General features: G+C 38.1%; 1 protein-coding gene across 3 annotated transcripts in view; it reads left to right on the plus strand.

Moving 5' to 3' along the window:
• Positions 1-13,547, plus strand: part of CROT (carnitine O-octanoyltransferase) — a 47,697-nt gene that overhangs the window by 31,874 nt on the left and 2,276 nt on the right. For all 3 annotated transcript variants that reach the window (XM_043588750.1, XM_043588751.1, XM_043588752.1), the window contains 7 exons: positions 3,090-3,173; positions 3,254-3,361; positions 3,589-3,719; positions 9,687-9,810; positions 11,680-11,758; positions 11,846-11,939; positions 12,283-12,402. In XM_043588750.1, coding sequence (XP_043444685.1) covers positions 3,090-3,173; positions 3,254-3,361; positions 3,589-3,719; positions 9,687-9,810; positions 11,680-11,758; positions 11,846-11,939; positions 12,283-12,402 — 740 coding nt within the window. The remainder of the gene's footprint in view (positions 1-3,089; positions 3,174-3,253; positions 3,362-3,588; positions 3,720-9,686; positions 9,811-11,679; positions 11,759-11,845; positions 11,940-12,282; positions 12,403-13,547) is intronic.

Here is a 13,547-nt window from a genome sequence, read left to right on the forward strand (position 1 = left end):
CAGTTATTCTTTTCTAGTTTTTACCTATTCTTATTTTGAGAATTTTGTTTCATTGTATATTGTTCAAACTGGTTGTTATATTGTTACATAAGGGTAAATTATTCTCATCATCACTTTCAACCCTCAAATCCCTCCAAAAAACTCCTTGCACTACTTTGACTTTTACTAATAGCACTAAACTCTTGATACTTGCTCAAATTCAGGATGAAAATAACTTTAATGATGTTTTTTCGTCTCTAAATGAAGAATATTGGTCTCAAAATGAACACACATCTCAGCACAAACGAGATGTTTTCTTGTAGTAAGTGTATGGACATGTTTTATGTGTATTTATTAATATCCACTTATTTTAAAATTCCATGTAGGTTTCCCTTGTAACCTGAGATGATTACAGAAAAAAACAATTTAACCTATGTAAAATATCATTAATAGAGTGTATACAGTTGACCTTTGAACAACATGGGTTTCAACTGTGTGGGTGTAAATACATGGATTTTTAAAAGTATATACTTTATTTTTATTTTTTAATTGTTTTAAGTATATATTTTATATTGTGATTGAAAAATAGAGTTGCCAAATGACTAAAAGTGAAGGAAAGGTAGAGAAGAGATGCTGGGAAGGCTGGAACAGCAGGGCTCCTACGTGCTCCTGACAGTCCTCACCTCACTACCTGTGCAAAGTTTGGTTCACTGAGGTCTTGAACTGAAAGGAGCAGAGGAACTGGAGGCCAGTCATTGTCCACAGTTGGCCAGGAACCACAGAATGATAATCTGCACTCCTTCCAACCCTTTCTCCGTGCCACGGGTCCAGGAGAATATCTGGGGCAGGATAGCACCAGGCAGGAACCTGGGTTGCAGAGCTCAGGGCAGGAAGGAATGCTGTCTGAGGTGCTGAAAATTCTCTGAAGTAGAAAACTAATACTGCTGGGAGCCGCTTGCCAGCACTTGCCACAAGCAGAAGCTGAGTTAGAACCATGCAGAGGGGTCAGGGGAGCAAGCAACCTAGCGAGAAGGGTAATGGTGCTCTCTCTTCGCCATTTCTCTGCCTTCCCCTAGAATCTTCTTGGAAGGAGGTTTCCTGCATTCCTGGGTAGCTTTGCTAATTTGGGTGGGAATGAGGAGATGTGTAGTGCCTTGTTCTACTAATGTACTATACAGTAAGTGTATTTTCTCTTGCTTAGGATTTTCTCAACGTTTTCTTTTCTCTTAGCTTTATTGTAAGAATGTAGATATAATACTTACAACACAGAACATGTTAGTTGACTGTTGATGTTATTGGCAAGACTTTGTTCGGGTCAATAGTAATTAAGTTCTGGGTAGTGAAAAATTATATATGGATTTTTGATTGCATGAGAGGTCAGTGTTGCTCATCTGTATACTCTAAAAGTTGGTCTATTCTATATCCAAAGCCATGTCGCTGCTGTATTCCATTGGTACTTGAATATGTACTTTTGTGATTATAGCAGTTAATTCCATTTCCCTTTTGGGGTTTAAAATCCTGGGGTCAACTATTTTGTCTTCTCTATACAGGCTTTGTTTTAGGGCTTTGTGAAGGGCACATAAGGAAGCATATAATAAAGTAATTAAATAATAACAGTTACTGATTGCTGTGGTCCAGGTTCTGTAGTAAGTACTTTATAAGCATTATTAAAATCATTTTTCTCACTAAGTCTGTGATTATTATCCCCACTAACAGATGAGGCAGATTACTTAAAAAATTAAGTAACTTTTCAACACTTGAACAACTAGGAAATGGTAGAGTTTGGACTCGGAATCAAAGCCCTCATTCCTAAACAGTATGTTACACATATTGTCTCCACATAAATAAAAAGAAAAGGAAGTTAAAACTGTATTAACAGATAAAACGTCACGAAAGCATTTAAAGTTTTCATAGTTCCTAACTTTTAAAAAAAATAGATAAGCTTTCTACCATGAGATGGGTTAGGGTAGAATTTATAAGTCAAAGAGACTTTTATCCTCCAAGTCTTGCTTTTTCTTACTGGCTCTAGTAAAAGAGTTATAAATTAATAGTATTTTCTCAAATGAAACATTATGTGATACCAATAAAAAATTCTTTGTAAAGTTGCAAGATGCAGTTAGAAAATGTACTTGTCACTGATCTGTGTGTCTTATGGGTGCTGTTGCTGACAGGTGGGGTGAGTTGTTCATGCATCTTGTTCTGAACTCTCTCAGGAGCCGTTCCTCGTGTTGTGGCTGCTCTCTAGTTGGTAACAGTATTCATCTGTACTTCTAGGCTCCACTGGGCTGTTCAAGAGGGCAGCGGATCTCTGTAATGTTAGGGTGATATTTACGATACCTAACTCCCTCTGAAACTGGGTCCAAGTGTGCTCAGTTCCTATCTTAAGCCTCCCATCTTTCTCCCCAAGGCTGGTAGTGCCACATACAGTTCATGGATGGTAACTGTTTAAAGTGAAGCAGTAACATGGAGAAAAAATAAAACTATTTGATGCAATTGTCAAAGGACATGGGAAAAAGAAGGCATAAAGTTTGTCCTCCACAGTAAATGATGGAAAAATTCACTAGCTGCAATTCCTTTCTCTTAATATAGTTGTCAAACCCATAATACCCCTGTAACTCAGCCCATCTTTCCAGAATTCCTTAAAGGTTGAGAATTATTTCTGCCACATCTGAACAGTTTTGTAGACATAAACACAAAATTGTTATGCTTTTTGATACTCAACCTAGTGGTCTATGTCTTCACCTAAAAAGTTTGCATCCATGCTCAGTTTGCCTTCAGAAAGTCTGCCAGCCTTATTTGTGTTTTGCACAGTGCTCTTAAAATTTCAGAGCATCTTAGCACTGCACACATACACCTGCTTTCACTTCCAGTATAAATATCATTACCTAAGGATCTCTAATTAGGTGCTTCCAGCTTTAAGTATTTGTTCTTTTGCAGCAGATAAAATATAGCAGTCATTTATTATGCCATATATTCTTATTAGGTGAAGCATTTGAATTTTGCAGTTTATTCTGTATTAAGAATGAAGGGCAGGGAAATTGAAAATGAAATATTGGGTCAAATTTTAAGTTGACATAAAGTATTCAGTATCTTGTATATTTTCATTTTAGCATGCTCCTTTTGATGCAATGGTTCTAGTAAACGTCAGCCATTATGTTGATGAGAAAATTGTAGAGAATGAAGGAAGATGGAAGGTATGTCAGAAAAAATATTTCATCCTTTTTTTTCCTGGTAGTTTTTTGATTGAGCATTTTTAAGTCTTCCCTATTTTCAGGGTTCAGAAAAAGTACGGGATATATCACTTCCAGAGGAGCTCGTTTTCACTGTGGATGATAAAATCCTAAACAACATTAAACAGGCTGAAGCCCAATATCTCAAGCAGGTAGATTTTTTTAACTTTTTTTCTTAGAAACTGATGCTTTGTCTTTTAACTACCGTATATAAAAATTTGGCTACCATCCAAGCATGACAACATAAAACATTTTAAATTATAGCTTTGATACCTTTATTATTTAATATCTAATGACTGATGCAAATGATGATTTGGTTATCTTTGGGGTATTCTTCTTAGGTGATTTTTCATTTTTCCCATTTAATTTTTTTTGTTAGGCATCTGATCTGCAGATTGTGGTGTATGCCTTTACATCTTTTGGCAAAAAACTAACCAAGAAGAAGAGGCTTCACCCTGATGCATTTATTCAGCTTGCACTTCAGCTGGCCTATTATAGACTTCATGGACGGTGAGGACCATTCATTTTCCATTTTCAGATCTTGAAGTCCAAGGGTATATCTTTACCATAGGTATTCCATCATAACTCCTTCCCATTGTTTTTCCTGACTTTTCTCCCAAGTAGCACCTTGTCCTAATTGGGACTTAACATCATTAGTATATTAGAGTTTTGATCTGTGACACTTTCATAGTCTTGTTTTTCATAACCTTAATACTTCTGAAGTGTCTGCTTTGTTCTACGAGGGGTTTTATGTTCTTTGGAATTCAAATCACTTGGTTTTCTTGTAGCCTCAGTTTCCTGATGTGTTCATGATTTTATAGATTATCCAGTCTTTACTAATTTTTAGGATTGGAGAAATGGTATGTTGAGACTTTCTTAAATCTTAAGCAGAAGAAGAAGCTCCTTGATTGTGCTTTTTAAAAATCCAGTCTGAGGGACACCTAGGTGGCTCAGTTGGTTAAGCGCCTGACTCTTGGTTTTGGCTCGGGTCATGATCTCACAGTTAGCTCAAGTCCTGCATCTGGCTCTGTGCTGACAGTGTGGAGCCTGCTTGGGATTCTCTTTCTCCCTCTCTGTTTCTCTGCCCCTTCCCCACTCCTGTTCTCTTTCTCTTTCAAAATAAATAAATAAAACTTAAAAAAATCCAGGGGCATGTGGGCGGCTCAGCTGAGTGTAAAAAAAAAAAAAAAAAAAAATCCAGGGGCACTTGGGTGGCTCAGTTGGCTGACTATCCGGCTCTTGGTTTCCGCTCAGGTCATGATCTCTTGGTTCTTGAATTTGAGCCCCGCATCGGGCTCTGTGCTGACAGCTCAGAGCCTGGAGCCTGCTGTGGTTTCTGTGTCCCCCTCGTTGTCTGCCTCTTCCCCACTCACGTGCGTGCTCGTGCTCTGTCTCTCTCAAAAATGAATAAGCATTAAAATTAAAAATCTAATCAGGGAATATGTGTCCTTTTTTTTTTTTTTTTTCCTTTCTATTTTTTCTTTTGAGAGAGAGAGAGAGCATGCTGCCTGTAAGCATGGGAAAGGGCAGAGGGAGAGAGAGAGAGAATCTTAAGGAGACTCCACACCCAGGGATGCCTGGGTGGCTCAGTCAGTTGAGCTTCTGACTTCGGCTCAAGTCATGATCTCGCAGTTCGCGAGTTCGAGCCCCGCATCAGGCTCTGTGCTGACAGCTCGGTGCCTGGAGCCTGCTTCGGATTCTGTGTCTCCCTCTGCTCCTCCCCTGCTCATGCTCACTCACTCTTGCTCACTCTTTCTCAGAAATAAAGAAACTTAAAAAAAAAAAAAAATTAAAAGAAAAAACAGGAGACTCCACGCCCAGCACAGAGCCTAATGTTGGGCTTGATCTCATGAGTATGAGATCGTGACCTGAGCCAAAATCAAGAGTGGGACATTCAACCAACTGAGCCACCCAGGTGCCCTGAGAATATGTGTCATTAAATAGGATATGTAGGTCATTTATATTTAATATAATTATCAGTAATGATAGGTTTAAGTCTACCATATTGCTGTTTCTTTTCTTTTTATCATATCTGATTTTTGTTCTTTTTCATCTTTTGATTTTTTTTTAATGTTTATTTTTTTTTTAATTTTTTTTTCAACGTTTATTTTTTTGGGGACAGAGAGAGAGCATGAACGGGGGAGGGGCAGAGAGAGAGGGAGACACAGAATCGGAAACAGGCTCCAGGCTCTGAGCCATCAGCCCAGAGCCCAACGCGGGGCTCGAACTCACGGACCGCGAGATCGTGACCTGGCTGAAGTCGGACGCTCAACTGACTGCGCCACCCAGGCACCCCAATGTTTATTTTATTTTTGAGAGAGAGGAGAGACAGAACGCGAGTGGGTTAGGGGCAGAGAGAGAGGGAGACACGGAATCTGAAGCAGGCTCCAGGCTCCGAGCTGTCAGCACAGAGCCCGACGCCGGGCTCGGTCTCATGAGCTGTGAGATCATGACCTTAGCCAAAGTCAGAAGCTCAACTGAGCCACCCAGGCGCCCCTCGTCTTCTTTTGAATTCATTTTTTTTTCACTTGTTCCCTTTTATTTCCATTGTCAGATATACTGTTTTGTTTTGCTTTTAGTAGTTGAACTGGGGTTTATAAAGCACATCTTTAACTTAACAGAGTCTACCTTTAAATAACATTTTCCACTTGAACTATAATGTAAGAACCTTAAAACAGAATGTTTCTATTTTGATTCTCCCATCTTTAGTGCTGTTGTTGTCATAACATTATATTTCTACATATGTTACAAGCCTTACAGTACACTGTTAGTATTTGCCTTAAGCATTTGAGTATCTTTTTTTTAATGTGGTAAAATATATAAAATAGAACTTGCCATTGTAGCCATTTTTAAGTGTATGATATAGCAGCATTAATTACATTCATAATGTTATACAACCGTCACAACTGTCTATAGCAAAATTTTTTCATCACCCCAAACAGAAACTCTGTACCCATTGAAAAATAATTTCTCATTCCTACTGTTTCCTCAGTCCCTGGTAATCTAATCTACTTTCGGTCTCTATAAACTTGCTTATTTTTATAGATATTTTATGTAAGTGGAATTTGTCTTTTTGTGTCTGATTTATTTAACTTAGGATAGTGTTTCCAAGATTCATCCATGTTGTAGAATCAGAACTTTATTCTTTTTTATGGCTAAATAATATTCCATTATGTGAGTATACCACATTTTGTTTGTCCATTCATGTCTTGGTTGACACTTGGGTTGTTTCTATGTTTTAGATCTTGCGAATAATACTGTTGTAAACATTCACGTACAAGTATCTGCTTGAGTCCCTGTTTTAGTTTCCTTTTGAGTCTGTACCTAGGAGTGGAATTGCTGGGTTGTGTGATGATTCTCTTTTACTTTTTGAGCACCTGCCAAACTATTTTCTACCATGGTTATACCATTTTACATTTCCACCAGCAATATGTAAGGGTTCCAGTTGCTTCACATCCTTGCCAACACTTAATTTTTCATTTAAAAAATTATTTCTATTATTTGTGAAGTATCTCATGGTAGTTTTTACTTGCATCTCCCTATTGACCAATGAGGTTGCGTAGCTTTTCATATGTTAATTATCCATTTGTATATCCTCTTTGGCAAACTGTCCATAAAAGTCCTTTGTGTATTTGGTAATTGGGTTGCCATTTTGTTGCTGAATTGTAAGAGTTCTTTATGTATTCTGGATATGAAACCCTTATCAGATATGTGATGTGCAAATATTTCCTCCCATTCTGTGGGTTTTCTTTTCACTCTCTTGATAGTACCCTTTGACGCACAAGTTTTTAATTTTGAAGTCCAGTTTATCTGGTTTTTTTTTTTTTTAATTTGTTGCCTGTGCTTTTGTTGACGTATTCAAGAAATAGTTGCCAAATCCAATGTCATGAAGTTTTCCCCTTACATATTCTTCTAGGAGTTTTGTGTGGTAAGGGTCCAATGTAATTCTTTTGCAAGTGGATACTCAGTTTTCCCAGCATTATTTGTTGAAGAGACTGTTCATTGAATGGTTTTGATGTTGTTGTTTAAAATCAGTTGATTATAGATGTAAGGGTTTAATTCTGGGGTTTCAATTCTATCCCATTGGTCTGTATGTCTCTTCTTATATCAATACCATACTATTTTGATTATGGTAGCTTTGTAGTAAGTTTTGACATCCAAAAGTTTGAGTCCTTTACCTTTGTTCTTTGCAAGATTGTTATGGCAGTTCTTGGCTCTTTGTAAAATACCATATTAATTTTAGGATTAGTTTTTCCATTTTTGCAGAAATTTTGGGAGTTTTGAATCTGTGGACTGCTATGGGTAGTATTGTCACCTTAATGATAATAAGTCTTAGTCCATGAACACAGGATCCCTTTCCATTTATTTATGTTTTTAAAAATTTCTTCAAGCAATGTTTTGTAGTTTCTAGTGTATACTGTTTTTGCCTCTTTGGTTAAGTTTAATCTTGAGTATTTTATTCTTTTAGACACTGTTGTAAATGCAGTTGTTTTCTTAATTTTCTTCAGATTGTGCATTGCTAGCGTATGGAAATGAAGCTGATTTTTGTGTGTTAGTTTTGTATCTTTAAACTTTGCCGGGGGCCCCTGGGTGGCTCACTAGTTAAGCGTCTGACTTTGGCTCAGGTCATGATCTCACGGTTCATGCGTTCGAGCCCTGTGTCGGGCTCTGTGCTGACAGCTCGGAGCCTGGAGCCTGCTTCGGATTCTGTGTCTCCCTCTCTCTCTGCTCCTTCTCCGTTCACGCATGCGCGTGCGTGCTCTCTCTCAAATATGAATAAACATTAAAAAATAAACTTTGCCAAATTTGTTTATTTCCTCTAACAATTTTTTGTGGACTCTTTGGGGTTTTCTAAATATGAGATCATGTTGTCTGTAAATAGAGATAGTTTTGCTTTTTTCTTCCCAATTTGGATGCCTTTTATTTCTTTTCTCCTGGCTAGAACACCCAGTACTATGCTGAATCATTCTTGTCATATTGCTCCTTTTAGATGGAAAGGTTTCAGTCTTTCACTTTTGAGTATGTTAGCTGTGAGTTTTTCATAAATGCCCTTGATCATGTTGAGCAAGTTTCCTTCTATGCCTAGTATACTGAGCGTTTTTACTGGAGAGTGTTGGATTTTGTCAGATGCTTTTCTGTCTCAATTACTCTAGGACTTATCCTTCATTCTATTAATAAGGTGTATTACATTGATTTTCATTTGTTGAACCACCCTTACATTCCTAGGATATATTGCATTTGGGCATGGTGAATTGTCCTTTTTAATATGCTGCTGAATTTGGTTGGCTAATTGGAGGATTTTTGCATCTATATTCATAAAGGGATAATGGTCTATAGTATTTTCTTGTAGTGTTTTTTTTTAAGTTTTTATTTAAATTCCAGTTAGTTAACACAGTGTAGTATTAGTTTCTGGTGTACAATTTAGTGATTCAAAGCTTCTATACAATACCCAATGCTTATCACAACATGTGTACTCCTTAGTCTCCAACCCCTCAGCCACCTCCCCTCTGGTAACCATCAATTCTCTGTAGTTAGGAGTCTGTCTTGGTTTGCCTCTCTTTTTTCCCCCTTTGCTTGTCTGTTTTGTTTCTTACATTCTAACTTCATCCATGTCGTTGCAAATGGCAAGATTTCATTATTTTTGATGGCCAAGTAACATTCCATTGTATATGTATACCATATCTTCTTTATCCATTCATCTGTTGATGGACATTTGGGCTCTTTCCATAATTTGGCTTTTGTAGATAATGCCGCTATACACGTTGGAGTGCATGTACCCCTTTGAGTTAGAATTTTTGTAGTCTGTGGGTAAATACAATTGTAGTAGTCTGCTGAGGTTGTAGTTAGAGTGTCATTCAGCTCTTTTCTCATCTGAAGGTACTCAGAAGGGATCTGCTCCCAGGCTCACTCATGTGATTATTAACAGGGATCACTTCCTCCGAGGCTGTTTTCCAGAGGCCTCCCTCAGTGTCTTGCTACCTGGGTCTCACTGTAGGGCACCTTCCAGCATGGCAGCTTGTGTTCCTCATATTGAGGAAGTGAGAGCAGTGAGATCTCTTTGTAACCTTATTTCAGAAATGACATCACCTTTGTCCTGTTCTTTTCAGTAGAAGCAAATCATGAGGTCCCTCTCACACTCCATCTGAGGAGTTACACCAGAGCATAAATAATGGGAGGCAGGGATCACTGCGGGTGCATCTTACAGGCCATCTACCACACACACTCCAGTGTACATAACCTCAGAGCAGCCAAGCCTTGGAAACAGCCCGTATTAATACCAGGCCTTGTTGATCAGAATACCTTGTTGCTCTTTGATACCGAAAATAGTCTCTTTGTTATTCAAAGTCTCGACTGTGGTCTGTATTACAGAACTTAGTCTCTGACCAAAGCCAGCTTTATTACGTAAGCTTTCTTTGGATGATGTTTGAGCATTTTCTTTCTTGTGACACATCCTTGTATTTTCATTTTTTCTTGTAGCCCTGGCAGCTGCTATGAAACTGCCATGACCAGATACTTTTATCATGGCCGCACAGAGACTGTGAGGTCATGTACAGTAGAAGCAGTCAGGTGGTGCCAGTCCATGCAGGATCCCTCTACTAGTGTGAGTATTTGAAAAACAAAAAATTCATAGTATTTGTTTACTTGTTTAAAGGATCCTTAGACCTTGAATAACGAACCCCTTGGCTTCAGTTCTCCTGGATCAGTAAAATACTTTCAGATATTTTTTTCTGAAAGTTTTTGAAGCATTCATTCATTTGCTAATGAAGTATATACTTGGAAAAATATGAAACAGGAAGGACCTGAGAAGCAGTCCATTTGTGTCTGTTTCTAGGCAAAGTTGGTTCCCTCCCTCCCTCCCTCCCTCCCTCCCTTCCTCTTCTAAGATTTTATTTAAATTCAAGTTAGTTAACATATAATGTAGTATTGGTTGCAGGAGTAGAATTTAGTGATTCATCACTTACATAGAACACCCACTGCTCATCACAGAAAGTGCCCTTCTTACTGCACATCACCCATTTCCCCCATTTCCCACCCCCCCCATCTCCTCTCCTGCAACCCTCAGTTTAGTTAAGAGTCTGTTACAGTTTGCCTCCATTTCTCTTATTGCCTCCATTTTATCTTATTTTTCCTTCCTTTCCCCTTTGTTGATCTGTTTTGTTTCTTGAATTACCTATATGAGTGAAATCATATGGTATGTGTCTTTCTCTGACCTACTTTGTTTTTAGCACAATACACTCTAGTTCCATCCATGTTTTTCAAATGGAAAGAGTTTGTTCTTTCTGAAGGCTGAATAATATTCTCTATATAGAGAGAGAGAGGCGCGCGCGCGTGCGCGCACACACACACACACACACACACACACACACCTTTATCCATTCATCAGTCAGTGGACATTTGGCTCTTTCCATAATTTGACTATTGTTGGGAGTGCTTCTGTAAACTTTGGGGTGCATGTGCCCCTTTGAATCAGTAGTTTTGTATCCTTTGGATAAATGTCTTGTAGTGCAGTTTCTGGGTTGTTAGAGTAGTTCTATTTTTAACTTTCTGAGGAACCGCCACACTGTTTTCCATAGTGGCTGCACAAGTTTGCATTCCCGCCAAAAGTGTAAGAGGGTTCCCCTTTCTCTGCATCATTGCCAATATGTTTCCTGAGTTGTTGATTTTAGCCATTCTGACAAGTGTGAGGTGGTATCTCACTGTGCTTTTGATTGGTATTTCAGCAAAGCGTCTTTAATACCATGAGTATTTTACTATTATCGATCTACCTTTGAGATAACACCAATAAAGTGAAGACTTTCCCAAAGTGCCTTAAAAGGAAGCTTTTCTTAATGTGGTTGAACGTTTTTGAAATCACAGATTCTTGTTTTAATGTGTTGGAACCAGAACAGTTTTGTTTTATATTTTTGTTTTGTTTTAAAAGTAATCTTTGTACCCAATCTGGGGCTTGAACTCACAACTGCGAGATCGAGAGTCACATCTCCTACCAACCAAGTCAGGCAGGCACCCCTATACTTTATTTATTTATTTATTTTTGAAGCATTTAGACGATAGGGTAGTTCCTTCCCCCTGGTATTTTGGTATTGTATTTTTTTCTTTAGGTTTGATAGACATAGTTATGTGTTAATTTATTTTAGTGTCCTAGAACTGCTTCCTTATCATTTTGAACAACTGTGTGTTAGTATTGAAATCCTACTTGTTTCTGTCTTGACAGTTGTTAGTATCACTTCAGTGCTGCCCACAAGTTCCTATTGTTTTTCCTGTTCTGGGAAAGAAATAATCAAGATGCAGGACCTATAGGAAAGAAAAGGCAGTAGAAGTGAGGAAAATAAATAGAAGCATGTGTCTAAAGGTCTTTTTAGAAATCTTTTCTCTCTCAGATGACCCGCATCCTAACTACATTGAGCTCAGGTTTTTTTGTTGTTGTTGTTGCTGTACAGTTTATTGAAATATGTCTTGATTTTTAACACAGCCTCTTGAGCGACAGCGAAAGATGTTACAAGCTTTTGCAAAACATGATAAAATGATGAAATATTGTTTGGCTGGAAAAGGTACTTATATTGGAATTATTCTGACTTAAAAAAATTCTCTCACGTTGAAAAATGTTTTCTAGCTTAATACTTGGGGTTTCATTGCAGGATTTGACCGTCATCTTTTAGGTCTTTTACTCATAGCAAAAGAGGAAGATCTTCCAGTTCCAGAACTCTTTACAGACCCACTTTTCTCCAAAAGGTAATATAATGTAATGTAGTGTTTAATAACTTAATCAGTTCCTTCTTTCTGAAGGTTACAAGCTTTTTTTAAAATTTACATTTATTCATTTTTGAGAGAGGGAGACCGAGTGCCAGCAGGGGAGGGGCAGAGAGCGAGGGAGACACAGAATCTAAAGCAGCTTCCAGGCTCTGAGCTGTCAGCACAGAGCCCAAAGCACGGCTCAGACTCCGCAATCAGGTCATGACCTGACCTGAACTAGGAGGCCTAACCAACTGAGCCACCTCTGGGCCCCTAAAAGCTTTTCTGAAGTAATGTAAGTTTCTGTAAGCCTAGTAAAATATCCTCTCTTTATGGCATACAGTGGAGGAGGTGGAAACTTTGTTCTCTCAACAAGTCTGGTTGGGTATTCAAGAGTCCTGGGAGTGGTGGTTCCCATGGTACACAATGGCTATGGATTTTTCTACCACATCAGAGATGACAGGTGAGACTGCTCTTCTCATTCTTACTGTGCTATAGAGTAAGAGAGCTTTTATTCTGTCTTTTGAATGTCTTTCTTGCACTGTAATTCTGACTGTGTTGTCATCTGCCACTCGCTACATAGGTAATTATTTTTACCACGTGGGCATTTAATGTGTGTTTGTTTCTCTATCCTGCTTTTGGGACACTGGTCAAATCAGTCCCTTAGGTATTTTGTGCAGAACACCAATTTAGGTTGACTCAGTGATACACTGCCATCATCCTTAAATCTCAGTACACATATTAACATATTCTGGGCAAGGTGTTTTATGGTAATAAAAGACATAAAATGTAATTGCCTATAAATATGTGGTGGTTCATGTAGTCCTAACAGTACTAATGTGACCAAGATAAGAGACTAGGTAAATTAATTTATATTCCAAAAAAGAATGTTTTACCTGCTCAGATGCAATTTCAGATGAGGTTTGATTTATGTTTATGGAAAGAAAGAGAAAGAAAATACTAAAACCTGTTACGTGGAGAATAAGGTAATATGAAATTGGGAGAATGGCTTGCAAGGTCTTCATCCATATAGTCTGGCCATCTCAGAGATCTTTGAGAGCTTGGGGGGCTTTGTAAAAAATCATGTGGCCACATTTAGCACTATGTGAATAAGATGGTAGGATTGGGGGCTTCGGATGGAATGTGAACAATTGGACATATTTCAGTTTGTAATTTATTTTTTTCATTAACTTTTTAAAAAGAGTTTACAGTCAGGGTTGTTCTGCAAAATGTTCTCTTCTGCCTCCGTGTCAAGTGTGACCTGTGCATATAGTCTCTTATACCAGTGGTACTTATATTTGTTAGCATCTAAGTCCTTAGATATTTATTCCCATAGTATTTAGTTTATGTCCATGAATGTACAAATTAAAGGTTAAATTACAAAGGTTCAACATAGATCTTACTATGTTTTCATAAAAAGGGTCTATGGTCTAAAATCATGATCAGACACAGAGCATAAGCATTCTAACATATTTCCTGACAAGTATGGATCTTGTATTGCATGCAGTGACAAGGGTTCAGTCCAGACACACCAGGTCTCTGACTTTGGAAGTCCGGATCCTGGGGCAGAACATCCATTCACTCATTCAGGAAGTATGTAGTGGAAAC

Source organism: Prionailurus bengalensis, chromosome A2 (assembly GCF_016509475.1).
Source record: "Prionailurus bengalensis isolate Pbe53 chromosome A2, Fcat_Pben_1.1_paternal_pri, whole genome shotgun sequence".
Taxonomy (NCBI): domain Eukaryota; kingdom Metazoa; phylum Chordata; class Mammalia; order Carnivora; family Felidae; genus Prionailurus; species Prionailurus bengalensis.